Below are 27,014 nucleotides of genomic sequence, written 5' to 3'. Positions count from 1 at the left end.
GCCATGAAGCCCATATGAGGTAAGCGGTGCATCCTAGATTGCCCTGATCAGAGAGCACAACTTGCGCAGCGTGGAGTATAAACTATCTCGTGTGAAAAAAAAACTGGAGCAACACCTCGGCAATTTGGCATAACACCCATGTATCCGTCGAGGGCTTCCTCGTGCCAATGTTGCAGCTGGTGCGGTAGCATTTGATCGGGATTCTTGCACCTACTCGAGTCTGACGCTGCCGTTTGTAAACGTCGGGGCAGGCTGATGAGCTAGAGAAGGCCCGCATCCATCTACCTCAGCCTCGCCTTTGAATTGACATGTTGCAATCAGCACATACATATGCATGCATACGCGTACAATAAAGACGATGATGGTAAGTAACAATGGCTCATTAACAAAAAAAGAAGTAACAAAGGCTCTTGGAAAGGACATTGCAACTTGAATTTGCAACTTCCTGCCCAGTATTTCCCTCAAGTCCCGACTAGATGCAAATACCAAACCTGTACGAGGTGAGTTCACCAGTTTTGAGTGCAAACCACAAACAAAGCTACCACGAAGAAAACTATTTTGAAGACAATGCAACGACAATAAATGTCAGCAACATATATTGTACATTCCAATCATCCATATGCATCACTTATAAATCTCTATCCATGGCAATGTTTCATCCATATAAGGTCTAAGCTGCAAAGGAGATGATGATCTGATATGATCTGCCTATCTACCCTCTCGCCTTCAGATCAAGTACGACCACACTGATGTCATCTGGGCTTTTACCATGGATCGCCATGTTCATCAGGAGGCTTGCGGCATGGACGCAGCCAACCTCTTCCTCTTGGCCTATTGGTGCACCGCCTCCAGGAGCGCCTTGGTGTTCTATTGCTAGGCAGTTGCTGACGACATTGCAGGCCTTCTGATTCTCGATGACATCCCACAAGCCGTCGCTCGCGAGGATCATGCAGTCGTCATCCTCTGATCTAGTGGTCATGGTTATATCTGGCTCACATATCACTGCAGGCTTAAGGAGCCTATGCCCTGCAAGCACAGTTCATTGTCTGAGATTGAATACGTGAAGCATCAGAGAAAAATTTACTAAACAAAATGTAATCATGTTGTACAAATGGATGAACTTGTGAAAAATAAACAAAGCTGGAATTTACATTATTTCTCTTTAGGAAATATTCACCGAAACAACTCTCATATTAATAAAAACAAGAAGGTAACCTGATCATGAAAGATTTGTAAGCAAACAACAATGTCCTATGCACATCGATGAACATTCATTTGAGTTCTAATAGGAATATGAATGCAACAATGCAGGCACCAGTAAAAAAACAGTGCATGGTAACATCCTTGCTGAAGGTAACCGTATACAAATTCATGATTGTCCAAATGAAACATTATTTTACAAATAATATCTTCAGTGATACTAATTAACTTCATGACACACAACAGGTGAAAACTGATTTCATCTATATATGCCAGCATTCAAATAATTATCAAAGTTTTAAAAGTGTAATGAGCAACACAAATCATTGTGTTATCTTCATGCAAATAAATTTCTATATAGGTAAGCTACTCTTGTAAGCTAGTTACACAGAAAACTTGTAATATGTAGAGTTCTCGTTCAATCATGGCGACATTGGTCCACCCGAACTATCCAATCGGTGCATAGCAGTTTGGTGCCAGATGGTCAACCTAGCTCACTTTCTGGGTCTAGAGGCCTGGTAAAAACTAATGATACAATGAATCCCGCCCAAAAAGGTTTTTTGTCGATTTATTTTTTATTTGTAATAGCACTTGAAATATAAAAATAAAACTGGTTTTTGGAGAAACTATAGAGCAATCCATACACCACTGTAAAATTACCAAAATTCTTTGGGGTATTTTTCCAGTATTCTTCGGAATCATCTAGAAACTAAAAAAACACAGAAATGTTGATTGGGAAATTTGGGCACCCTTCTAAATTATATTTTCTCCCTATTCGACAACCCTTATTTTATCCATCACTCTCCATGAAATCTACGAAAACTTGGGAAGACTTAGAAAAATAGCGAAGCTTATCCCAAAAATTAAAACACGCATCTAAGTCCTAACAACTCATGCCTCTCCATTTTTAAGTATGTTTGACCTAGACCTTCCCCACCTCGAGAAAATAGCCTCTCCCTCCCTCCCTCCCTCTCTCTCTCTCTCTCTCTCTCTCTCTCTCTCTCTCTCTCTCTCTCTCTCTCTCTCTCTCTCTCTCTCTCTCTCTCTCTCTCTCTCTCTCTCTCTCTCTCTCTCTCTCTCTCTCTCTCTCTGCATCCCTCCCTCACTCCATCCCTCCCTCACACTCTCTCTCTCCATGGGCGAAACATGTGGATGAACTCTCTGGGAGCAGGAATTTCTCCACGAAGGACAATGTAGAAAAAAATCCCTAGAAGTCATGGGGATTTACGAATCCCAAGGTTTAGTTCTCCCCTTCTCCAACCTTCCCTTTGATCTTGTTCCCACCAAAAAGTGATGTACAATTTTTCCGACATCATTAACCTCAAGCCAGATATTTGAAGACCTCAGATGAGGCCATGAATTCAAGAGAATAGCACATTTAAACAAGGCAACAATCTAAGGAGACGAATAAGGTAGCTAAGAATCAACTAATGACCTGATGACACAATGATGAGTTTTGAAACATCATCTCTAGGGGACTCTGTTGAAGGGAATAATAACTAAACTATACTAAGGCTGACAACTAATCATGCATGGCATCCTCATGGATGCTAAATATATGTCCAAGACAATGAAAAAAGTTCAAGAAAACAGCCATGGTCAACATAAGGCAAAGACAGTCAATGAAAGTCTTTGGAAACCAGTATGGTAAGCAACTAAAAGAAAGAGAGGGGAAGATAAAATGTAAAGTCAAATACGAACACAAGAAGTGAAGAAGCCCAAGCCAACTTAAGGGCCAACTAGCCAAGCCCCATTCATGAATGGATGATGAGTAGCTCGGCTTATTTAGTGATGGACACCCCCACTTCTAGCTAGTCTTCATAAACACATGTTCCATTTTTGGCCCATTTACCCTTTGACCTACCACCCTCAAGTGTAGGCTAGGTCATTTATCAAGGAGCCCTACCATGTAAATAATCCCGATGAACATGTACTATCATTCAATCCAACTTTATTAAACCCAAGAGGAGAGGCAGTCCTCCTTCCATGGAATCAATGTTCTACGGAGGTCGGGTTTCATGATTCAAGGGACATCATGAGGTTGTGATAATGGGGAATTGGAGAACTTTAAAAGCGGCCACATACTGAATATTCCATGACCAAGAGTTTCTCTCTACGCCTCTCCTCACATAGGACGTGGGTCGTGCTCCACCAAGGCAAATAGATCTATCGAAAAAACATCAATGTATCAATCATGTCAGTGTACATCGACCTTCGATATAAGGCCGACATACACATTTCACTTACATTTCTTTAAACACATAATTAAGGATGCCCCCTAGTGAAAAGTGTTTTTGATAGGAGCAACACAATATATTGAAATCATACTGGAAAATATCACCTTTATGTGATCAAAAAGTAAAAACATTTGGGTTTGGAGTGAAAATCAACAATTCCTCTTTGATGATTTTCCAATTATGTGATGAATTCAAAATTTCCTAAAATCCCTAGAACCATGTGGATATTTTAATTGCTACCCTCATTACACCATGTGATAATTCCGCGTTGCCATCCATGGGGTACATGTTGCTTAAGTGGGCTTGAGACCCTGCTATAGTCAGTCGTGAACATAACTTGTTAACCTTGTCTCCTTGCAAGAGTTAATTTTAGTGTGAGGAGGACCGGTATTGAAGGAATAGACAACTCGAGCATTTGCTCTCATGGGCTTTGCTCCAAGACGCTAGCTTGGCCCATTTATTTCTTTAGTTTCTCAAGTCCAACTAGTTGCATTTGAAGCATAACTTCCATTAGCTAGAATCATTAACATACATATTACTATATGATTAAATGATTCAATTAAGATTCAATGCTTGTGGAAAGTTTATTGTCATCGTAGTGGAATGTATACCCCTACAATATTCAATTGAAGGAGGAGTTGAAGTATATATATATTGGATTACCCTTTTTCATCAACTCAAACTTTTAGGAAAACTCGTTAGGTCAATATTATTCGTATTGAAAAAACAAGACCCGAGGCCAATACATATCCAACATAATAATAATAATAATACTTGTGAACTAAACTACATCAATTGTATGTCTTGGCAAATCTAAGATCTCGAAGAGAGCTAGAATGAGCTTGATTTGAGGGGACACTAGTGAAAAAATGGGCTATAGTCCCGGTTGGGAAAGGCCTTTAGTCCTGGTTCACTAAGTGGGACTAATAAATAGAGACTAAATCCCTCCCTTCTTTAGTCCCGTTGACACGAACCGGGACTAAAAGTCCCACCATCGCGCGCCGTGGTAAAAAAATATAATGCCTCCCACCAATGCAACTCGAGGCATTCGAACTCAAGACCTCATGTGTATTGCCCTATGCAGCTTACCACCCCACCTACAGAGAACATGTGACTTAGGATGGGATGCTTTCCTTTTGAACTAGCCTATGATGGACCTTTAGTCCGGGTTGGTGTTATGAACCGGGACTAAATGGTACTTTAGTCTGGGTTGGTAATACCAACCGGGACTAAAGGTAGACCTTTAGTCCGGGTTAGTGTTATCAACCGGGACTAAAGGTAGACCCTTTAGTCCGGGTTAGTGTTATCAATCAGGACTAATGTGTCAAGGCCTTTAGTCCCGATTGGTAACACAATCCGTGACTAAAAGTCCCACACCAACCGGGACTAAAGATGGCAGTGCCACCCGTCCGCTCCTAGCCGTTCGAAGCATTAGTCCCGGTTCGTAAAGTGACCGGGAGTATTGCTCAATCGGGGTTAGGACGAAAGCCCTATTTTCTACTAGTCGGAGTGTTCGAAATATGTTATCCACCTTTCTTCATAAGCTTACTATGTGAACTTGTTTTGACCATGTATTCCTCAAATTTATATATATGAATGATCCAACTCAAGAGATTGTACTTGTGTCTCTTAGATTAGTACTTATGGTTCAACACACATAACTTGCTTTCTCGTAAACTTGTAAAATTAATCATGAGTGTCAAAATTTTAATAGTCCAATTCAAAAATAAATTTCTGATTTGGAAAGATATACGTGGAAATGATTGTGTTAGGATGTCTAAATCCATAAGGAATTTAGGTTTTCAAACTTGTAGAATAAATGTGATGCATGTGAGAGTGGCTTTGCTTTCCATCAGCGAGGCCAAGGTTCAAGGCACTACCTTCATAGTATTTTGTTCACAAACACTTAGCAACACACCTTCGATATATTAAAGTCACAATATGGGGTGCATAAATTTTTTTGATGCTAAAGGGCATGGGGATAGCCTAGTGGTGGAAGTGCGATGGCGTTTCTTCAACAACTAGGCTAGACTCTATATAGGGGGCTTAATTTAGTAAGTTGATTATTTGGTGCAATAGTATCTAATGACACAAAATGTCATGTTTCTCCTAACTATTGGTACATGTGAATATCAAAGTTGCTATATGGGGGCCAATATATTATTTAATACTTATGTATTGGAGATAGTCCATTAGTCGAATTGTAGTGGTGCCGTCATCTACTTAGATTTCACTCTCATCAAAGAAAGTTAATTTTATGATGTCCATTATTGGATTCTTCTAAAAAATGCACATCACTCCTCCCCATTGGTACATGTGATTAGGTAATGGATGTCGGTTTTAGAGTCGGAAATACACAATATGTGACTAAGGACGACATGTCGGGCAAATCAAGCCCGGCCTAGGTTTTGATAAAGGTGGGTAACATTCAACGTAAATGATCACCTCTTTATCACTTTGGGTTGTTTAGATACTTTAATAGCTTCATTCACTTCGATACGCTTCATAAAACAAATCCACTCCTTCTCCTTTAAGAATGGTACAGTTTATATAATTAACTAACTCGTGTCCACTAATAGGCATACACAAAGTGTTGAAATAAGATTACATGGTATCATTCTGAATAAATCTCAGCTACTACATAATCTATTTGCACTCGTTGTTGAGACATAAATTACATGACAATCGACTCCAACCACCATCCACCGACAACCATTCACTTCGTGTCCTTCACCTTTGCACCATATAATACTTAGCCTGCCCATGAAGCAGTAATCCCGATTAATAACATTGCCTGTGTAGGGTGTCGATTAGAATCACATGGAAGGTAGCCGACTCATGTTCACTCCAAACCCAACAAACCATCTTCTTGGCATCCCCTTTCCTACCAAGCTTTGCCGCAATATGGTACCTCTGCCTTTGCCATATATCTTTATCCCACATATGCATCTTGTAACCCTTGAATTAGTCAAGGTAGATACATCAATATTTTCAATCATAGACATACCCATTCAATGTTTGATGAGATGGATGGCATGATAGGCTCACCGAACATGGTTGGTGATAATAAAAATGGCAAAAATGTGTGGCAGGGATAGTATGTTATGTACACTTGTATTCATTTAGCTTTTCGGTATGAGGCCCCTTCCATTGTCATCTTGTATGGGAGACTATATCCAAAAGGTATGCTCACCCTTTTACCATCGGCTCCAATAAGAAGTAGAGAAACATGTTGAGTGTTGACATTTGTTTTCTTATCTGGCCTCTCTTCCTCCATCTTGTCCCAGTAGACAAATAGACAAACCATCATGGGAAACTATCCCCATATGGTTACGATTACCCTTCCACTACAATGTGTGCCAAAAATAACAAGTGATGTAAAGTGTTGGGTGTTTGATAAAATGGTAGGTTACTACATATACATAGTACCCCTTTTTGTCTGTGCCCAACTATTAATTTAATGGTCCTTGGTACAATACATATCCATCCATTAGTCTCATATCTTTTCTCAGACCTCTTAGTCAAATCATGTCTCTCTCCATCATTAGTCTTGCAGGTCTAGTAGTTGTGATCCTTTTGTATTTGTACATGTATGAGCACTATAACTCATATTAACATGCTTCTTTCCATTATCCTGATGATAACCGCATTAGGTATGTCTGTTGCCTTAACCTATTGCCTTATTGATCTATTGCCTTCTTTGCCTACCTAAGATGTTGCTCAAATCCTAACTGGATGAATAAACACCAGTTTAAACAAGTGACTAGTCAAAAAACATAATAAAAAAAATAAGTAGTAAAGTGATTTCTAGTAGCCATGGTGTAAGAAAGCAATAAGACAACTCTCTCGCTTAACCTGTTAGATAGATTCGTGATAACCACGCTGAGATAACCGCAGTGATGCTTTGGGAACCTATAGTGTGGGGGCAAAAATTGTAAACAACATATTACATATCTTTGACATATGGTATTTGTGGCAAACTGAGTTCTCTCCAACATCGGTTAGCTCAACCCGATGAAACTGATGGACAAACTGATAACGTACTTGATGGGAACGTGCATGAAAACAAGATGTGAGAGGAAAATGGCTATGTGACAATATATATATCTCTGTGCAAATGAGGGAGGGAGAGAGAGACGGAGGGAACGAGCGAGGGAGGGAGAGGGAGAGAGAGAGAGAAGACACTTCGAGAAAGCAGGGGAAATAAGTATCCGAACATCATTTACTTATCACAGGCCACACACCGTCACTGGGGTCGCATCTATGCGATAGAGATAAGGCGATAGGACCAAACTATAAAGTGAAGCCATCGTGCGAAGGAACATTGCAAACCATAAGGTCATCGGCCAGAGCAATTTGCAAGAAAACAAGCCAACAAGATATTGATGTCGCCGCAAGCAAAAGTGTCAAGAACTCGAGATAGGGAGACTTGAGGAGACTTTATTTTATTGTACTACACAGTCGCCATTTTGGGAAGCACCAAAGCTATGGAAAAAGAAATCAACCTAAAATCCCCAAAATGGGGAAAGATATATCTCCATTTGGTATATGAGGGCCTCCACCATACCTCAACACTCCCGCAACATCAAAGATTATGGTGGAGGATCAGAGGTTGGCGACACAATGTGCCAAGGCATCACGTCTCTTAGGGTTTGGGGAGGAACGTTTCAGGAAAACAACTATTCCTATTTTCCTTACCATGAATCAAAATTAATAGGACCTAGCTGACATCTACAGAAACTTAATTAATTATTGGGCATGCTTATCATCATTTATTTTAAAGCTTAATATGATCATCCTTTCTTCCTATCTATACTTGTTTTCTTGTTTTGATATAACTCAACATTTATTTGCTACCTATGCCTTTTTATTAGTAGTCTTTGTGTTGGTGTTCATAAGACCCTCATGTATTTTAAGAAAATATATTTACCATTGATTTAATCAGCCAAATATGTAACATATGCCACAAAAGCAATTTCATTATTTTCTTTGGATGTAATGTTAATAGTATATGTAAGAAAATAAATTTACCATTGACTTAATCAGCCAAATATGTAACATATGCCACAAAAGCAATATCATTATTTTCTTTGGGTGTAATCTAAATAGTTTATGTATGAACACATATGCAATTATGTTAATGATATGTGGGTTGGGCTTTATAAACCCAAATAGAGTGAGTTCTTAAGTGAGAGCGAGATCATATTAAGATGCAACGCACCATTTAAAAATCCACTAGAAGGCACATGTTGATGAATAGAGAATGTTCTTCATTTCTGGTATCCAAGTACTTCTCTTTCCTTGTACTCGCCCTCATTAATGCATGCGAACAAAACTTGTATGTATAAGTTTTTTTTTGCGAATACGCAAGATCTTTTGTATCTTTTTATTGATATAAGAAGTTCGAGAATTTTACAAAGAATAAGGGATGAGCAATGGACAACAAGTGCACACTAGGGATCAATCCAGTGTCCCAAATAGAAGAGGGGTGCTCAGCCCAAGGATCTTGTGTTCTCTTGCCGTAGCCGTTGGGGACAAGGTAAAATACTAGCGAAAATAGCACGGTGATGGTGCAACAATCAAGCCATTTGTCCGTCCAAAAGAGGCATGAATTGCCATTGCACAACATCCATCGAGTGGAGGCGCTGAAGATCTCCATAGGCATAGCATCATGTGGAAGGTGTAGGCAACTCTATGGCCGGTTGGAATCCTTGCATTGAGCCATAGCCATCGGGTGCACGACACAATGTCCTCTTGCTGCAGGTCTATGATCCCAAGGCCACCAAGGAGTGTGAGGCACAAGACACTAGCCGAGTTCACCTTATAGTGGCCTCCCTTGGTGTCTTTGCAGCCAACCCAAATGTAAACGCGGATGATGTGGTTGACCTTGTCGAGGATGGTATTATCGAGGAATAGGGCGATGATGAACTACTTTGACATGGCGCAGAGCAAATGGCGTGCAAGTGCGAGGCGATCGCCGATGTATAGCATAGATGCCTTCCTTGCAGGGTACTTTCTTCTCTAGCTACAGGACGATTGCCATGAGTTGGAGTTTGAAGCTTAACGGATGGAGAGGGCGGGGCCATGTATTTCATTGGCAAAGGTGCTATTTGGCTTGCCATTGATGTCACAGTCTTGTTGATGTGATCGTGAGAACAGTAGATTGGCTGCGCGAAATATTTGGAGAAAGTTGGTGCGTAGTCTCGCCACGATGCCAAACAACTAGAGGGAACTTTGACCGCTAAAATGGTATGGTCATTAGGATGGGAAAACACTACAATGTTGTCGACATAAAGTGACACACTCAAGGCGGCATGCATATCCGTGAGGCGGTGTAATACTCCTAGTTGGATCATCCGTTAAATTAAGGAGTTTCAGACGTCGATGATGAGCCTGATGATGAATAGGGATAGTGGGTCACATTGTTCTATAGCGCGATCATGGTTGATCCATGCACGTGGGATCCAATTGATCATCAAACGGGTTGAGGCGGAGGAGGGGAGTAAGGAGATCCACTCTCCCTAATGAAGGGAAAAGATCATGTGTTGGACAGTCTCTAGGAGGAATGGCCATGCTACTGAGTCAAATGCATGTGCAATATCGATCTTGAGCAGCATTCGAGTGACTTTGAGGTTGTTCAGCAGGCACGTCATCTGCTCGAGGAGCAAGAAGGTGTCATGGATGTCGCGGCCGACTATGGATGCGCTTTGGTTGGTGGAAACAATGGATCGAAGTCAGGGAGTGATCCGAGGTGAGATAGCCTTGGCAAAATCCTTGGTGATGGTAGGGCGATTCTGATTGGCCAATAATGAGATGAGGACTCCACACCGGCTCGACTCCGCACCCGGCTCTTCGGGAGGAGGCCGAGCAACACCTCACTGAGCTTACATAATCTTTGCCGATTCATTTCGTGAATCTTGCCGAGGACACTGCATAGGTCATGCTTAATGATCTCCCATCCACTGCAAAGAAATTTAGTGCTAAACCCATCTAGACAGGGCGCCTTTTCCAAGATCAAGCTTTTGATGGCTTTTCCAAGGTCAAGCTTTTCATGGCTAGCCATATGTTATCCTCTAGTAAGGGGCATGGATGTAAAAGGGTCGAACATGCACCATGCTGAGGTCCATGGTATACGGTCGTTCCTCGAAGTTTCCCAAGGCGGTAGTGTAGTGGTGAAAGGCGGCCTCCGCCATGATTACAGGATCGGGGACCGAGACATCACACTCCTTGAACTTGACCATCCCATTTTTTTTTCTTGTGTTGGCTTCATGGCTATCAAAAAAGTCTGGCCTCACATCTCCATCCTGAAGGCAGGAGAAGGGTGCACCCTTAATATGGCAAAGAAGCAAGGCCTCGAGCCAGGAGAGAGGGTGGAAATTCGGTGCCTGATTGAGGCGCGTGATGAGCTTGTTGGCGGCCTGGATTGGGCGCCAGATATGGCGAATGGACCATGGGCTCCAACTTTGTAGTTGTTGCGTCATTCTCTTAAGATGAGTCATGATCGGCTAGAAGGGTTCAGGGTCACATATGTGCATAATTCCTGAATGACATATATGTTGTCGTCAATACGTGGCCAAAGGTGCTTAAAGTGGAATCTTCGAGGCCTAGGAGTATGTGTCGTGCATTGAAACCAGATGGGACTGTAGTAGTCAAACGTTGCTATGGGGAGGCATCAGTGCTGGCAATATGGGTGTGTAAGGGACCAACCCAAGGTACATAACACTGGTCAATGTGTGTGTGCATCCGAGAGTCGCACTCGCTGGACCAAGTGTAGCAGCGACCATGAGAGTATAGAGCACATAGCTCCTCATCATTAAAGGATCAGAAGGAATGGGACATCATCCAACAATTAAAGTCTACATTGTTTTTGTTTGACACTGATGTGATCATGTTAAAATTGCCTCGAAGAAGCCATGGGACTGTACAAGAGGCAGGGAAGTCCTGAATATTAGCGAGAAATACAGTCTTGTCCTAGTCCTACCGAGGACGGTAGACCCTGTTGATCGACCAATGTTGGCCTCCAGAGGGTGGGGAAACCGCAACCTTGATATCGCGTGCTCCCCCACATAAGCATTCTCGATTCTAGAGGGTCACAATATCATCGCGCCACACCAGAATAATGTCGCTTCGAATGTAGTTGGCAGGAAGAAAAAAGAACTCTTTGAAAGAGGGGGCCGAGAAAGTCGCGCACTATGAGAGGAGAGCGATGGTTTCTTGCAAACATAAAATACAAGGGGCGGTAGGAGGTAAAAAGTTGTGACCGTCCATGAGCTTCGTCGAGGAGTCAAGACCACGCACCTTCCAAATGATTATTTGGAGGTCTCTATCCATTGGAAAATGATGTTCCACGGGAAAGGGATGGGAGAGCCCAAGCCAAATCGACCATGCGATGTTGTGGATGGGCGGGGACAACAAGGACATCCGCAAAGTCTGGTATCTGCAAGCTAAAGAGGCATGTCAAGGCCTACATGACGTCATCTGCAAATGCTCATTCGAACAAGTGCATGTATTTCACCAAGATTTCCTCTGAGATGGGTACATGAACAACATGCTTACCTAGGAAATCAACTTCACCTCACTGTCCAGAACACAATCATACTTGGCGATTAGCTCACTCCCACATGGAAAAATTTAGGAGGCAACTTCTTCCGGCATCTGTCTAGGGCTGTCATGGGAAGAATAATTTAAATAGTGTTTTAAATGTTTGCCAGGAATGGATCAATAGTAGCAGGAGTAGAGGAGTTAGTCGGCTCATGTAGGACGTTTGGCCGTCCATTAGAGGCTTGCGGTGCATGGTGCGAGTAATCCAATTTATCAATGACGCGTGGTGGACACTCAGTGGCAATCGTCGCGACCGAGCAAGCCACCTCGTGTGAGGCACATGGTGGATCCCCAGGTACCAGGGGATCCATGTGGATGGCATATAGAATATCTGCTTGTGCGGGCCTAGGCACGACCAATGACTCAATGGTGGGTGTGCTTGTCATTGAGGGAGCAGCTGGTGCTAGGATCTATACCTCACTGGGAGGGCATGGGTGCACATCCAATCCCGGCTTAGCAACTTAGTCACATGGGGGACTGACAGGTCATTGACCCCGCCTCTGCCGGCCTGAAGGGCTCAAGGAGGGACGGGGTTCGGGTGAAAAATGACATGCATGTCCTAAAGCACTCGAGCAGTGCTTGTCTTGTCCCCTAGAGAGTGGAATCCTTCTGGGAGCTTTACCTGGTCTTCACTTTTTGAATTTGAATCATGGGTGTGCAGGATGGGGGGCGAGATACTGAGGCATTGGGAAACTAGGCGGCGTAGGCACATCACGCGCCCCCAGCGGGAGAGCACACAGTGGACCCCGACTCCTTTTCAATGTCAAAACGGTCGGTCCAGTATCTGGGCACAAACATGAAGATAACATTTCCATGTCATCTTCACAAGTGGGATGGTTTCCAAGGATCCCATACCAACACTTCAGGGACAAAGGGCTAACAACACGTTCTCATCATGTCAGTGAGCCATGAAGGTGGTCATTATGACTGTGAGGAGAGCCTCCACCATAGCCGATAGGAGAGGGATGTTCGTACTGCCTAGGTCACAGAGCTGGGTATGGTGGGGATGAAACAGAGCGGTCACCATCCTCGTTGGGATCATCCTTCAATGAGCAACCTACACTAGTGGGGACATGGGTGGATGGTGGTAGTCTTCGTAGAGAGAGACATGAACATGTATAGGATAACTCAACATGTCCAGTGCCACCCGCTCAACATAGTTGGGTTCACTATCTGCATTCATTGCGTTTGGGATGACGAGGAAGAGCATCATAGCACGGGGGTATTGGGGTTCACCATCGAGGTCGTGATGCAAAACTTGTCCATGCACGACTTGAGCCTCTTCTCTGATGTGAGGTCCATGATCGTGGAATGGTTGGAGAGAAGAGTCGGTACGGTGGAGAAATGCCAAGCGTTGTTTATAATGTTGGTCGTCTTGATGTGGACGTGGAACACGGTGCACACATGTTCCAGACTAGTCCTGACTTTGACAAAGTGGATGAGGAATTCCAACGGTAGGTGACATGGAGAAGCTATCGACAAGAGGGTTCAAGGGTCATGGTTGGCGTTGGTGACCTCCACGCACAAGACCCAAATCGGCTTCCCGCAATCATAGCCAGTTGGGTGAGTCGCAATTGACATCGATCCTCTTCTATCTGGGATGATCATTGGAGGTAGCAGTCACACTTTGTCGGCTTGAGCATGGGGTGGCCCGACAAGGCAACTAAGGGTGAGGTGGACCGAGGCGGCGAAGGTGGGAGTAGCGCAGCGGCCGCGGTGCTCCTTGAGAGCATGTGCTGCCGTAGTCCAGCCACCAATGAAGTCGAATAAAGGTAGAAGGACCATGCAAATGCTTGGTCGATGGTGACCTCCCCAGAGACGGGGCACGGGGGTTTGTGCAGGGGAGCGTGATCTACCTTAGTGGTCATAGCGCCTATAGTGGATGTCACATCTACACTCGACCCTCGGGCGTCCGGTGTATTGGCAATAGGGCAGACCTTTGACATCGGGGATGACGGACATTGGATGGAGGGATTGGATGGGTGCCATAGGCCACTAGCGATGTGGATGATGACGTTAGTGATGACCATCCCTCTCTGTCCTCTGTCGCCCAATCGCCTCGTGCCTGATAGATCTCAAAGTAGAGTACATGCCAAGAGGGCGACGGTGGTGCAACCGCGCCCAACGAGGCCGCAACACCGAAGATGGGGAGTTGTCCACTCAGGGCTTCATGGTAGGAGCACGGCAAGGACTCCTTCAAGGACAAGATGGACTCGAGCCACGTGTCCGCCCGGGCGCGACCATGCACAGTCGAGGGACGAGAGGCCATGAGAGGGTAAGGGTGCTAGGTGTTAGGGTAAAGATGTTAGGTGGAGGGAAGTGGTGGACACTGAGGCCGAGCAGCCGTCGGCGAGGGATGCTAGGAGAGGGATATACGACATGTCACGTACCATAGGTGACGTGCAAAAGGAGTTACCATTCACGGCTTCTGGGATAAGGATTTTTTTTTTGTAAACCAAATACTAGCCGTGTTCAATTCCTACACCCTGAACTGAGACACTCCTTCACGTATGTGTATATAAGCTTGCTCTTGAGGAGCAGTTGCACATTTCAGTCGGTGTACCATCATTCAAGTCTGGGCGTGAAGACTTGGTATTTGTCAGAGTTGACGATGACTTTCTCGGTCTTTGTGATGGCTTCACATCCTTTCGAGGGGCGCAATTCCCTTCAAGTGCTTTGGTATTCAAGCTATAGTCTACTTTTTCTTTGTCCGTAGCGTTTTGGTTTTCTTTAAGCTCCTTGCATCGGCTCTTGTGATTTTGTATCCACGTTTTCTTTTCTTTCCTAATTGTACGGTTTGACTTCCTCCTGATCGGTTGATGGCTTTGTAAATTCGAAGTCGAATTATGTTCGAGCCTTATCTCATGCTTTCATTATGCATTATATATATATAAAATAATTATAACAAGAATCTCTTTCATCCCATTCTATTGTACACAATGAAATATGGTGTGGGGGCTGCCTTGGTTTCCATCCCCTAACAATCTGGCGAAATCCATGCCGCCACCGTCATCGGCCTTCATGTCGGCCGCGTGTGGCAAGTCCTTCGCTCTCACTCTCACGCGGGACATCGGAGTTGTTGCAGCCTCGTCCGTCGATCGGTATGCAGGGGTCATTTTGGCCCGTGTCCCTGTCGTAGGGGAGGGGGACTCCAGGTGCCCTAACCCCTCACGCAAGAAGTTCCCTCGCCGGATTACAAAAACCCATCTAGGTTTCGGGTGAGGTAGCCGAGAGGACATATCAATTCGCCTGAGAGAGTCTACGCCCCCAATCTGATCTCTTGCCGACAAGCATGTCAGCGGCCTCGCAGAACTCGGGCAAGTCGCTAGTGGCTTCCAATGTGAAATTGGAGGTGGGTTGGGGCGCATATGGGGCTCCCTCTGTGGATGCTGCTCCCCCGAAGCCTCCCTTCGGGGATCTAAAGTGGCCACACGAGTAAATCCAAGGCTGCAAAGCTAGTGGTCTGGGATCAACTCGAAACAAAAGAGTCGATAGGCTCGTCGCCGACAGAGCACGAAAGCGGAGACCAGAATGGAGAAGGACAGGAGGAAACCTCCTTCAGGGAGGACCCTGAGGACAACGCAGGGCTGGTGGAGGTGGAGCTTGAGGAAGAAGGTATCCTACAACATCCTGAACACCCGTGAGCTGTGATCATGCTTGTGTACTCCCTGGAGCAGACGTTCCCTTTTACTCTGTCTGAGAACATTGTGGGAGGATGAGGTTCAAGGAGGTTTTTGACTATGCTTATGAGGGAGACCACAAGTACTTGGTACACTTTGGCGGTAAGGCAAACATTGCTCGTGTCCTCCAAGGAGGGCCATGGCAGTAGGAGCATGATCTGCTGCTCATCGAGGCATACGATGGTATGAGGAATGTTTCTAACTACACCCTGAACACGATGATAATATGGGTGCTATCCTGAATGTGCCCATGAGCTGGAGGACCGAGGCCATGGTTCGTGCGTTGTGTGTCATCCTGGGTACCATCCTGCAAACTGAGCTGGATGGGGATACGGGCAACTATGTTCGTGTTAGAGTGGCGATCCTAGTCAACCGTATGTTGGAGACTACAATCGCCATGTTTGCCACGCTGAAGGAGCACAGGACAAAAATTGAGTTCTAGATCTAGTGTGAAAAGCTGTCGAATATTTGTTACTCATGCGGCTCGGGCACGAGGAGAAATCCTCTGGCAGAAGGGGTAGTGGAGGAGCTCCTTCTCGCAAATTCAGTGGCAAGCTCCGTTGCACACTGCCACGACGATTCGGTAGACAGACCGGAATTGTAAAAGCCAAGGCTAACACAACGACCTTTAGGGGACGTGATTTCTCCTTGGAGAGGATAGGTTCTACACGTCATGGAAGAGGTGGAATGGGGTGCGCAGGTCAGACGGTAGCTCGGTGCGGCGCCCAAAGGACAAACCTGACCACAACACCGGAAACCGAGTCGTTGATGAGATGCTTGCCGCAAAGATGCTGGTGATGCCTCGGACCAGCACAGATACTGCAAATACAGGTGCTGGCGACAATGCTCCCAGGATCCAGATTTCAACACAACTTCAAGCGGGCGTGGATATGGCTGAGGAGTCACTCCCACAAACTTCAGATATGATCCGTCCCATACATAACTTATCCCATGATCTGAGCATAGATGATGTAGTCATATCACACGAGGTGTCAACCCTCGCAAAGCATGCAACGACAGGGTCCAGATTGCTAGCACAGGTGGAGATGGTGGTTGGCAAGCACTGGTGGTTTACCGCAACACAACAAACTCTAATGATTGTGTGATTTCAGGCACTCCAAAGAAATGCAGGACTACTGTATCGCTGGATGGGTAGCACACTCATGTTGGAGATGGGATGACAGACCAGGACATGGTGGACAGGTCTTACACACAGGAGGAAGTCGGCCTAGGCGCCGCTGACGAACTGATAGGGCCGGCGGCGCCCCGTTAGGAGCAATGAATATCCTAAACTCGAACTGTCGAGGGGGAGGGAACCCTCGGACAGTTCGTAATCTTGTGAGCTTAGTCCAAGCTCATTCCCCTAGTATCGTTTTTTGTGAAACTAGGCAGCCAAAAAGTAAAATTAAGCGATCGTGTGCTCGTTTACCTTTGAGAGGATTTGATGCTTTTGATTGTAAAGGTCTTAGTGGTGGTCTTGCCCTATACTGGGATGAGTCATTCAATCTTGATGTAAAAGTAACAAATGAACGATATATTCATGCGTACGTGACTAGAGTGGAGGGTGAGCCCCCCTGGAGGCTTACTTGTGTCTATGGTGAACCTTGGCTGGAGGATTGTCATCACATGTGGGCACTGCTACGGAATCTCCATCAACATGCATGTATGCCGTGGGTAGTGATGGGTGACTTCAACGAAGCGATGTAGAGTTTTGAGCACTTCTCCAACACCCGCGCTCTGTAGGTCAGATGATTGATATTTGAGATGTTCTTGAAGTCTGTGGTTTAGACGATCTTAGTTTTGCAGTCCTTCCCTATACAGTTGACAACCATCGTGGAGGCCGCACAAATGACAAGGTTCGCCTCGACCGGGTTGTGGCTAAAAACGCTTGGAGGGACGTGTTCGGCCATGCTAGGGTGGAGCACTTGGTGGCCCCGAGCTTCGACCACCTGGCCATCATTCTCAAGTGCGCGCCGGAGGAACCACACCATCAAGAAGGAAGACGGTGTCGTCAATACGAGGTCATGTGGGAATGGGACCCCTCCCTCCCTAGGTAATAATGAATGAATAGATTGAACTGGGTGCATTGCTGCACTTAGGTGATGTTGCAAGTGTTCTTGGGAATGTGTTGAAGAAGTTGCAAGCATGGAGTCCCAAAATTTTTGGTAATGTTATTAAGGATATTAACAAATCATGCGCTTGCCTCAAGGAGCTTATGTCTACAGAAAGGAAAGAGATACGGAAAGACACCGACAGAATGAACGAACTGCTTTATAGAGAGGAGATGTTGTGGATGCAGCGATCACATATCGCTTTGCTGTGGGAAGGCGACCGCAATACCAAGTTTTTCCATTGGAAGGCTGTGTGGAGAGCACGAAAAAACACATAAAAGTCCTCATTGATGATGACTGCGCTGCACATCAGGAGCATGATTCCACTGTGGGCATGGCTACAACATACTTTGCCAAACTCTTTGCTGCTGACCCTTCCCTCGATGCGGATCCAGTAATTAATCTTATTAACCGTCGAGTGTCTAACCACATGAATGATGGATTGTGTGCAGATTTCTCTCATAAGGAAATTGCCGATGCTCCGTTTCAGATTGGACCACTGAAGGCGTCGGGCCCTGATGGCTTTCCTGCCCGCTTTTTCCAGCGTAATTGGATGTGATGGAAGTCCAGGTAACAAACGGGTTTAAAAAATTCTTTTGGCCAGGAATTATGCCCGAGGGGTTGAACAACAACTCTATTGTTCTGATCCCAAAGGTGGATAATCCCGAGAGACTCGCGGAGTTTTGCCCTATCAGCCTATGTAATGTCATATACAAGGTGGTGGCTAAATGTCTGGTAAACCGTCTGAGGCCTATACTGGATGATATCATTTCACCGGAGCAGAGCGCCTTTGTTCCTGGTTGTATGATCACTAATAATGTGTTGACTACTTTTGAGTTCTTCCATTCTATTCAAAAGGAGAAGGACCCAAGCAAGAGTTTCTTTGCGTACACGCTGGACTTCTCCAAAGCATATGATAGGGTGGTCTAGATCTTCTTGGAGCGAATGATGCCAAAGATGGATTTCGCTCGCCGATGGGTGGACTGGATTATGGCTTGCGTCACCTCGGTAAGATATAAAGTGAAATTTAATGGAAGCCTTCTGGAATCGTTTGCACCATCGCGAGGGCTGCAGCAAGGTGATCCTCTGTCCTCATTCTTATTTCTGTTTGTGGTTGACGGGCTATCTGCTCTACTAAAAGAAAGTGAGGAAAAAGGTGATCTCACACTGCTAAAAGTGTGCCACAGAGCCCCAGGTGTGTCTCATTTACTGTTTGCCGATGATACATTACTATTTTTTAAGGCTGATCAGGAAGAATCCCTCATTGTCAAGGATGTGCTAAATACATACTCGAAGGCCATGGGACAATTCATCAACCCCGCCAAATGCAGTGCTATGTTTGGTTCGACATGTGACTTGGGAAAACAAGATGATGTGCGAACAAGTCTGAACATTGGCACTGTTACATTTGAGGAGAAATATCTTAGGCTCCCAACGCCCGAAGGAGGCATGCCGAGAGGTAAATTCCAGAATCTGCAATCTCATTTACTGAAGAGGATCATAGCTTGGGGGGACACCCTATCTTTGGCTGGCAAGGAAACCATGATCAAAGCAGTTGCTCAAGCTAGTCCCACATATATCATGGGCATATTTAAGCTCCGTATGTCATTGTGTGATGACCTGAATAGGATGGTTTGCAACTTCTACTAAGGTGCCTCCGAGGGGAAAAGGAAGACGCACTGGCTGGCTTGGCTGAAGATCGAGGCTCAGAAATGCAAGGTGGGCTTGGGGTTTAGAGACTTTCTCCTTTTGAACCAGGCCCTCCTGGCGAGGGCCTGCTTACTAAACCTACCAATTTATGTGCGCAGGTTTTAAAGGCTCGCTACTACCATGATGGTTGCCTTGAGGACACGGTGTTCTCGGGGAACGCTTCCCCGGCCTGGTAGGCTATCCAGCACGGCCCCGAGCTCCTAAAAAGGGCATCGTCTAGCGAGTCGGCAACCACAAGGACATCGAGGACATATCAATTCGCCTGAGAGAGTCTACGCCCCCAATCTGATCTCTTGCCGACAAGCATGTCAGCGGCCTCGCAGAACTCGGGCAAGTCGCTAGTGGCTTCCAATGTGAAATTGGAGGTGGGTTGGGGCGCATATGGGGCTCCCTCTGTGGATGCTGCTCCCCCGAAGCCTCCCTTCGGGGATCTAAAGTGGCCACACGAGTAAATCCAAGGCTGCAAAGCTAGTGGTCTGGGATCAACTCGAAACAAAAGAGTCGATAGGCTCGTCGCCGACAGAGCACGAAAGCGGAGACCAGAATGGAGAAGGACAGGAGGAAACCTCCTTCAGGGAGGACCCTGAGGACAACGCAGGGCTGGTGGAGGTGGAGCTTGAGGAAGAAGGTATCCTACAACATCCTGAACACCCGTGAGCTGTGATCATGCTTGTGTACTCCCTGGAGCAGACGTTCCCTTTTACTCTGTCTGAGAACATTGTGGGAGGATGAGGTTCAAGGAGGTTTTTGACTATGCTTATGAGGGAGACCACAAGTACTTGGTACACTTTGGCGGTAAGGCAAACATTGCTCGTGTCCTCCAAGGAGGGCCATGGCAGTAGGAGCATGATCTGCTGCTCATCGAGGCATACGATGGTATGAGGAATGTTTCTAACTACACCCTGAACACGATGATAATATGGGTGCTATCCTGAATGTGCCCATGAGCTGGAGGACCGAGGCCATGGTTCGTGCGTTGTGTGTCATCCTGGGTACCATCCTGCAAACTGAGCTGGATGGGGATACGGGCAACTATGTTCGTGTTAGAGTGGCGATCCTAGTCAACCGTATGTTGGAGACTACAATCGCCATGTTTGCCACGCTGAAGGAGCACAGGACAAAAATTGAGTTCTAGATCTAGTGTGAAAAGCTGTCGAATATTTGTTACTCATGCGGCTCGGGCACGAGGAGAAATCCTCTGGCAGAAGGGGTAGTGGAGGAGCTCCTTCTCGCAAATTCAGTGGCAAGCTCCGTTGCACACTGCCACGACGATTCGGTAGACAGACCGGAATTGTAAAAGCCAAGGCTAACACAACGACCTTTAGGGGACGTGATTTCTCCTTGGAGAGGATAGGTTCTACACGTCATGGAAGAGGTGGAATGGGGTGCGCAGGTCAGACGGTAGCTCGGTGCGGCGCCCAAAGGACAAACCTGACCACAACACCGGAAACCGAGTCGTTGATGAGATGCTTGCCGCAAAGATGCTGGTGATGCCTCGGACCAGCACAGATACTGCAAATACAGGTGCTGGCGACAATGCTCCCAGGATCCAGATTTCAACACAACTTCAAGCGGGCGTGGATATGGCTGAGGAGTCACTCCCACAAACTTCAGATATGATCCGTCCCATACATAACTTATCCCATGATCTGAGCATAGATGATGTAGTCATATCACACGAGGTGTCAACCCTCGCAAAGCATGCAACGACAGGGTCCAGATTGCTAGCACAGGTGGAGATGGTGGTTGGCAAGCACTGGTGGTTTACCGCAACACAACAAACTCTAATGATTGTGTGATTTCAGGCACTCCAAAGAAATGCAGGACTACTGTATCGCTGGATGGGTAGCACACTCATGTTGGAGATGGGATGACAGACCAGGACATGGTGGACAGGTCTTACACACAGGAGGAAGTCGGCCTAGGCGCCGCTGACGAACTGATAGGGCCGGCGGCGCCCCGTTAGGAGCAATGAATATCCTAAACTCGAACTGTCGAGGGGGAGGGAACCCTCGGACAGTTCGTAATCTTGTGAGCTTAGTCCAAGCTCATTCCCCTAGTATCGTTTTTTGTGAAACTAGGCAGCCAAAAAGTAAAATTAAGCGATCGTGTGCTCGTTTACCTTTGAGAGGATTTGATGCTTTTGATTGTAAAGGTCTTAGTGGTGGTCTTGCCCTATACTGGGATGAGTCATTCAATCTTGATGTAAAAGTAACAAATGAACGATATATTCATGCGTACGTGACTAGAGTGGAGGGTGAGCCCCCCTGGAGGCTTACTTGTGTCTATGGTGAACCTTGGCTGGAGGATTGTCATCACATGTGGGCACTGCTACGGAATCTCCATCAACATGCATGTATGCCGTGGGTAGTGATGGGTGACTTCAACGAAGCGATGTAGAGTTTTGAGCACTTCTCCAACACCCGCGCTCTGTAGGTCAGATGATTGATATTCGAGATGTTCTTGAAGTCTGTGGTTTAGACGATCTTAGTTTTGCAGTCCTTCCCTATACAGTTGACAACCATCGTGGAGGCCGCACAAATGACAAGGTTCGCCTCGACCGGGTTGTGGCTAAAAACGCTTGGAGGGACGTGTTCGGCCATGCTAGGGTGGAGCACTTGGTGGCCCCGAGCTTCGACCACCTGGCCATCATTCTCAAGTGCGCGCCGGAGGAACCACACCATCAAGAAGGAAGACGGTGTCGTCAATACGAGGTCATGTGGGAATGGGACCCCTCCCTCCCTAGGTAATAATGAATGAATAGATTGAACTGGGTGCATTGCTGCACTTAGGTGATGTTGCAAGTGTTCTTGGGAATGTGTTGAAGAAGTTGCAAGCATGGAGTCCCAAAATTTTTGGTAATGTTATTAAGGATATTAACAAATCATGCGCTTGCCTCAAGGAGCTTATGTCTACAGAAAGGAAAGAGATACGGAAAGACACCGACAGAATGAACGAACTGCTTTATAGAGAGGAGATGTTGTGGATGCAGCGATCACATATCGCTTTGCTGTGGGAAGGCGACCGCAATACCAAGTTTTTCCATTGGAAGGCTGTGTGGAGAGCACGAAAAAACACATAAAAGTCCTCATTGATGATGACTGCGCTGCACATCAGGAGCATGATTCCACTGTGGGCATGGCTACAACATACTTTGCCAAACTCTTTGCTGCTGACCCTTCCCTCGATGCGGATCCAGTAATTAATCTTATTAACCGTCGAGTGTCTAACCACATGAATGATGGATTGTGTGCAGATTTCTCTCATAAGGAAATTGCCGATGCTCCGTTTCAGATTGGACCACTGAAGGCGTCGGGCCCTGATGGCTTTCCTGCCCGCTTTTTCCAGCGTAATTGGATGTGATGGAAGTCCAGGTAACAAACGGGTTTAAAAAATTCTTTTGGCCAGGAATTATGCCCGAGGGGTTGAACAACAACTCTATTGTTCTGATCCCAAAGGTGGATAATCCCGAGAGACTCGCGGAGTTTTGCCCTATCAGCCTATGTAATGTCATATACAAGGTGGTGGCTAAATGTCTGGTAAACCGTCTGAGGCCTATACTGGATGATATCATTTCACCGGAGCAGAGCGCCTTTGTTCCTGGTTGTATGATCACTAATAATGTGTTGACTACTTTTGAGTTCTTCCATTCTATTCAAAAGGAGAAGGACCCAAGCAAGAGTTTCTTTGCGTACACGCTGGACTTCTCCAAAGCATATGATAGGGTGGTCTAGATCTTCTTGGAGCGAATGATGCCAAAGATGGATTTCGCTCGCCGATGGGTGGACTGGATTATGGCTTGCGTCACCTCGGTAAGATATAAAGTGAAATTTAATGGAAGCCTTCTGGAATCGTTTGCACCATCGCGAGGGCTGCAGCAAGGTGATCCTCTGTCCTCATTCTTATTTCTGTTTGTGGTTGACGGGCTATCTGCTCTACTAAAAGAAAGTGAGGAAAAAGGTGATCTCACACTGCTAAAAGTGTGCCACAGAGCCCCAGGTGTGTCTCATTTACTGTTTGCCGATGATACATTACTATTTTTTAAGGCTGATCAGGAAGAATCCCTCATTGTCAAGGATGTGCTAAATACATACTCGAAGGCCATGGGACAATTCATCAACCCCGCCAAATGCAGTGCTATGTTTGGTTCGACATGTGACTTGGGAAAACAAGATGATGTGCGAACAAGTCTGAACATTGGCACTGTTACATTTGAGGAGAAATATCTTAGGCTCCCAACGCCCGAAGGAGGCATGCCGAGAGGTAAATTCCAGAATCTGCAATCTCATTTACTGAAGAGGATCATAGCTTGGGGGGACACCCTATCTTTGGCTGGCAAGGAAACCATGATCAAAGCAGTTGCTCAAGCTAGTCCCACATATATCATGGGCATATTTAAGCTCCGTATGTCATTGTGTGATGACCTGAATAGGATGGTTTGCAACTTCTACTAAGGTGCCTCCGAGGGGAAAAGGAAGACGCACTGGCTGGCTTGGCTGAAGATCGAGGCTCAGAAATGCAAGGTGGGCTTGGGGTTTAGAGACTTTCTCCTTTTGAACCAGGCCCTCCTGGCGAGGGCCTGCTTACTAAACCTACCAATTTATGTGCGCAGGTTTTAAAGGCTCGCTACTACCATGATGGTTGCCTTGAGGACACGGTGTTCTCGGGGAACGCTTCCCCGGCCTGGTAGGCTATCCAGCACGGCCCCGAGCTCCTAAAAAGGGCATCGTCTAGCGAGTCGGCAACCACAAGGACATCCGCGTGTGGCGAGATCATTGGCTGCCGTGAGAACCCTCCTACCGCCCCATCACTCTGCAGGTGACCTGCCGTATACGAGGGGTGGCTGAGCTCCTCGACGCTAATGGTTCCTGGCCTACTGTCGTACTCCAGCGACACTTCTTGCCGGCGGACTTGGTCGTCATCACCTCCACCAGGACTTCACCATGCATCATAGAGGATATCATTGCCTAGGCACCGGAGAAGAACGGTATCTTCACCGTTCGATCCGTGTACCGCCTAGCAATGGACGAGCGCGAGCGTCCATTGGCCACCGCCACGAGCAGGGCACCTGATGGTCGTCGCGCCATTTGGAAGATCATATGAGGGTGCCCTGCTCCCCTAAAGGTACGCATTTTTGCATGGAGGGTCCTCACGAATTCTCTTGCCACTTGGACCAATAAAGCTTCATGACATCTTGAGGTGACTGATGTTTGTCCCCTATGTGGTGTTGAACGCGAGGAAGGCTTCCACGCGCTCTGCAGGTGCCCACTAGCGAAGGATCTATGAAGGCTCATGGCGCTGGACTGGAACAATACCCAAGGTGGAGGCCATTTGTGACACAAGTCCGGAGTGTCTCTTCACACTGCTGGAACCCCTGGACGAGACGTCAAGGCTGGTGGTTCTCATGACCATGTGGAGGGTGTGGCATGTGCGGAATAAGGTTTCCCATGACAAGCCCCCACCACCGGCTGAGTCTTGTCGCCGGTTCCTGCAGAGCTACATCAAGTCCTTGCTATGTATCTAGTAGTATCCGACGGCCAATATGGAGAAGGGGAAGATGGTGGTCTGCACTAACCCATCGAGGAAGAAGTCCTGCAGGGTGCCTCCGGAGCGGCCCTGTTGGACTCCCCCTGCTACGGGCTTGGCCAGACTCAACATGGACGACAACTTTGTTGCAGCTACAGTAGCGGCGGGAAGCGGCATGGTCCTCCGTGATGATCGAGGGAATATCATCTTTAGCGCTTGTAGGCAAATCCGTACATGTGATAGTGCGCTAGCTAGAAGCGGAGCTCTTAGCCTATAGAGAAAGCATCGACCTTGCACTACATAGGACCATGATGCCTATCATCGTGGAGACGGACCGTGCAGAGGCGGTGGCGATGCTCAAAGCACTCGCAACGAACAGATCGCCTCTCCGATCTCTAATTGAAGAGATCAAAAGCCTAGCTGAACGCCATGTTCGAGAGTTTGTCTTTTTAAAATGTAGTCATGCGTAGAACATCACGAGTCATGACCGCAGTACCACCAGTACGGCCGGCAGTCAGATTTGCTGGAGGGCCGGATTTTTTTGTAAGCATGATCACGGCTGAAAGGACACCGTAACAAATGAGAATATTTTTTTCCCCGAAAAATAACAATCTTTTTCAACCGCTGGGTAAACCAAATCCTAGCGGGGTGCAATTCCTAGAAACTGAACTGAGACACTTTTCAACTTATGTGTATGTATATAAGACCAAAAGTTTTGAAAACGAATCACTTGATGAATTATAAGCATCGACATAGTAGTATTTACTTTTGAAACGAAACGTGTGCATAATAAGAAGCAAAGAAACGACATAGTAACGCACCTAAAGCGCGCGACATGGCAAGCCCCCCAACGCGCAGCTGCTCGTCGCTGGAGCGCCACACTTTGCCTCCGGCCGCCTTGACGCGCGCCCTCTCGTCCGCCCGCTCCAGCTGCATCAACGGATCGTCGGTCAAGCTCAAAATCTGTCCGCCATCACCGGAGCGGACCACCAGAGGAGATTAATCTCACCTTGTGGTCCTCGGACAGCGGGATTGCATGACCGGCGCGGCAGAGCACGGCGCGGGAGTCGCCGCAGTTGGCCACGAGGATGCTGCCGCCGACCACCAGCGCCACCACGGCAGTCGACCCCACGACGGGCCATCCCGATTCCGACAGCCCCATCCCCAGTGCGTCCGCCCGCTCGAAGCTCCGCTTCAGCGCCGCCTCCCACGCGCGACGCTCCGCCTCTTCGTCCTTCTCCGGGTGCTCCTTCCGGTATGCCGTCGCCGCCACCGCCAGCTCCTCCGCCAGGATGGCGTGCATCTGGTCCCTGCACAGGGCCGACACCTGCACCGCCACGGACGAAGCAAATCAAATCACACGGTGTCGTAGGGTAGGGCGTAGAGATGTGTCGAGCACTCCGCGTGGGGATGGCCAAGGAGAGCGGAGGTTACCCTACCCTGGGTCCGCCGTGGCCATCGAAGACGGCGAAGAAGTGCATGGGAGAGCCGTCGACCCAGGCGCAGAAGAAGGGGCGCAGCGACACGGTGTCCTCCATCATCTTCCCGTCATCGTCCTGCCCCTTCTGCGATGCCGACCCGAACGCCAGCGGCCACACCGCCGCCGCTGCAGGTGCAGGTGGCTGTGGGAGCGCCGGCACCGCGCGGGAGCTCTCCCCTTCCTCGGCACCCGTCAGGTACCCGTCTGAACCCTCCGAGGACGCGTAGTACCCTGACGATGGCGGTGGGGACTGCAGCTCGCCTCCCTCGGAGGCCACGGCAGCGTCGGCTCCCTGCTCGCCGGCGGCAGGCACGTTGTTCAGCCCTCCGTTGCCCATCACCACAGATCTATCACGGCAAGGGGAGGAGCAGATTGTGCAGAATGCGCGTTGGTCCGGAAGAGACTGCGGGTAGCGAAGCAGTTTTGTGTAACGTTAAATTGCAGGCGGCGGACACATGCCGACGCCGTT

At 47.0% G+C, this 27,014-nt stretch overlaps 1 protein-coding gene across 1 annotated transcript; it reads right to left on the bottom strand.

The window, feature by feature from the left end:
- Window positions 1-556: 556 nt before the first annotated feature.
- LOC123413179 (probable protein phosphatase 2C 37) lies at window positions 557-27,014 on the bottom strand. Its single transcript, XM_045106126.1, has 4 exons — window positions 26,505-27,014; window positions 26,075-26,392; window positions 25,887-25,995; window positions 557-1,026 (listed from the first exon to the last, which is right to left on the bottom strand). The coding sequence occupies exons 1-4, from the start codon at window positions 26,880-26,882 to the stop codon at window positions 713-715; spliced, it is 1,119 nt and encodes a 372-aa protein (XP_044962061.1). The 5' UTR covers window positions 26,883-27,014; the 3' UTR covers window positions 557-712.

This window comes from Hordeum vulgare, chromosome 7H (genome assembly GCF_904849725.1).
Source record: "Hordeum vulgare subsp. vulgare chromosome 7H, MorexV3_pseudomolecules_assembly, whole genome shotgun sequence".
In the NCBI taxonomy this organism is placed as follows: domain Eukaryota; kingdom Viridiplantae; phylum Streptophyta; class Magnoliopsida; order Poales; family Poaceae; genus Hordeum; species Hordeum vulgare.
Note: the sequence above shows the minus strand (reverse complement) of the source record. Positions and strands in the feature narration are given on the sequence as shown.

Coding starts and splice junctions, on each gene's coding strand:
- LOC123413179 (XM_045106126.1), bottom strand. CDS start 26,882: ATGGGCAACGGAGGGCTGAACAACGTGCCTGCCGCCGGCGAGCAGGGA. Junction 26,393..26,504: donor ATGGCCACGGCGGACCCAGG/GTAGGGTAACCT, acceptor GTGGCGGTGCAG/GTGTCGGCCCTGTGCAGGGA. Junction 25,996..26,074: donor CGCTGTCCGAGGACCACAAG/GTGAGATTAATC, acceptor CCGTTGATGCAG/CTGGAGCGGGCGGACGAGAG.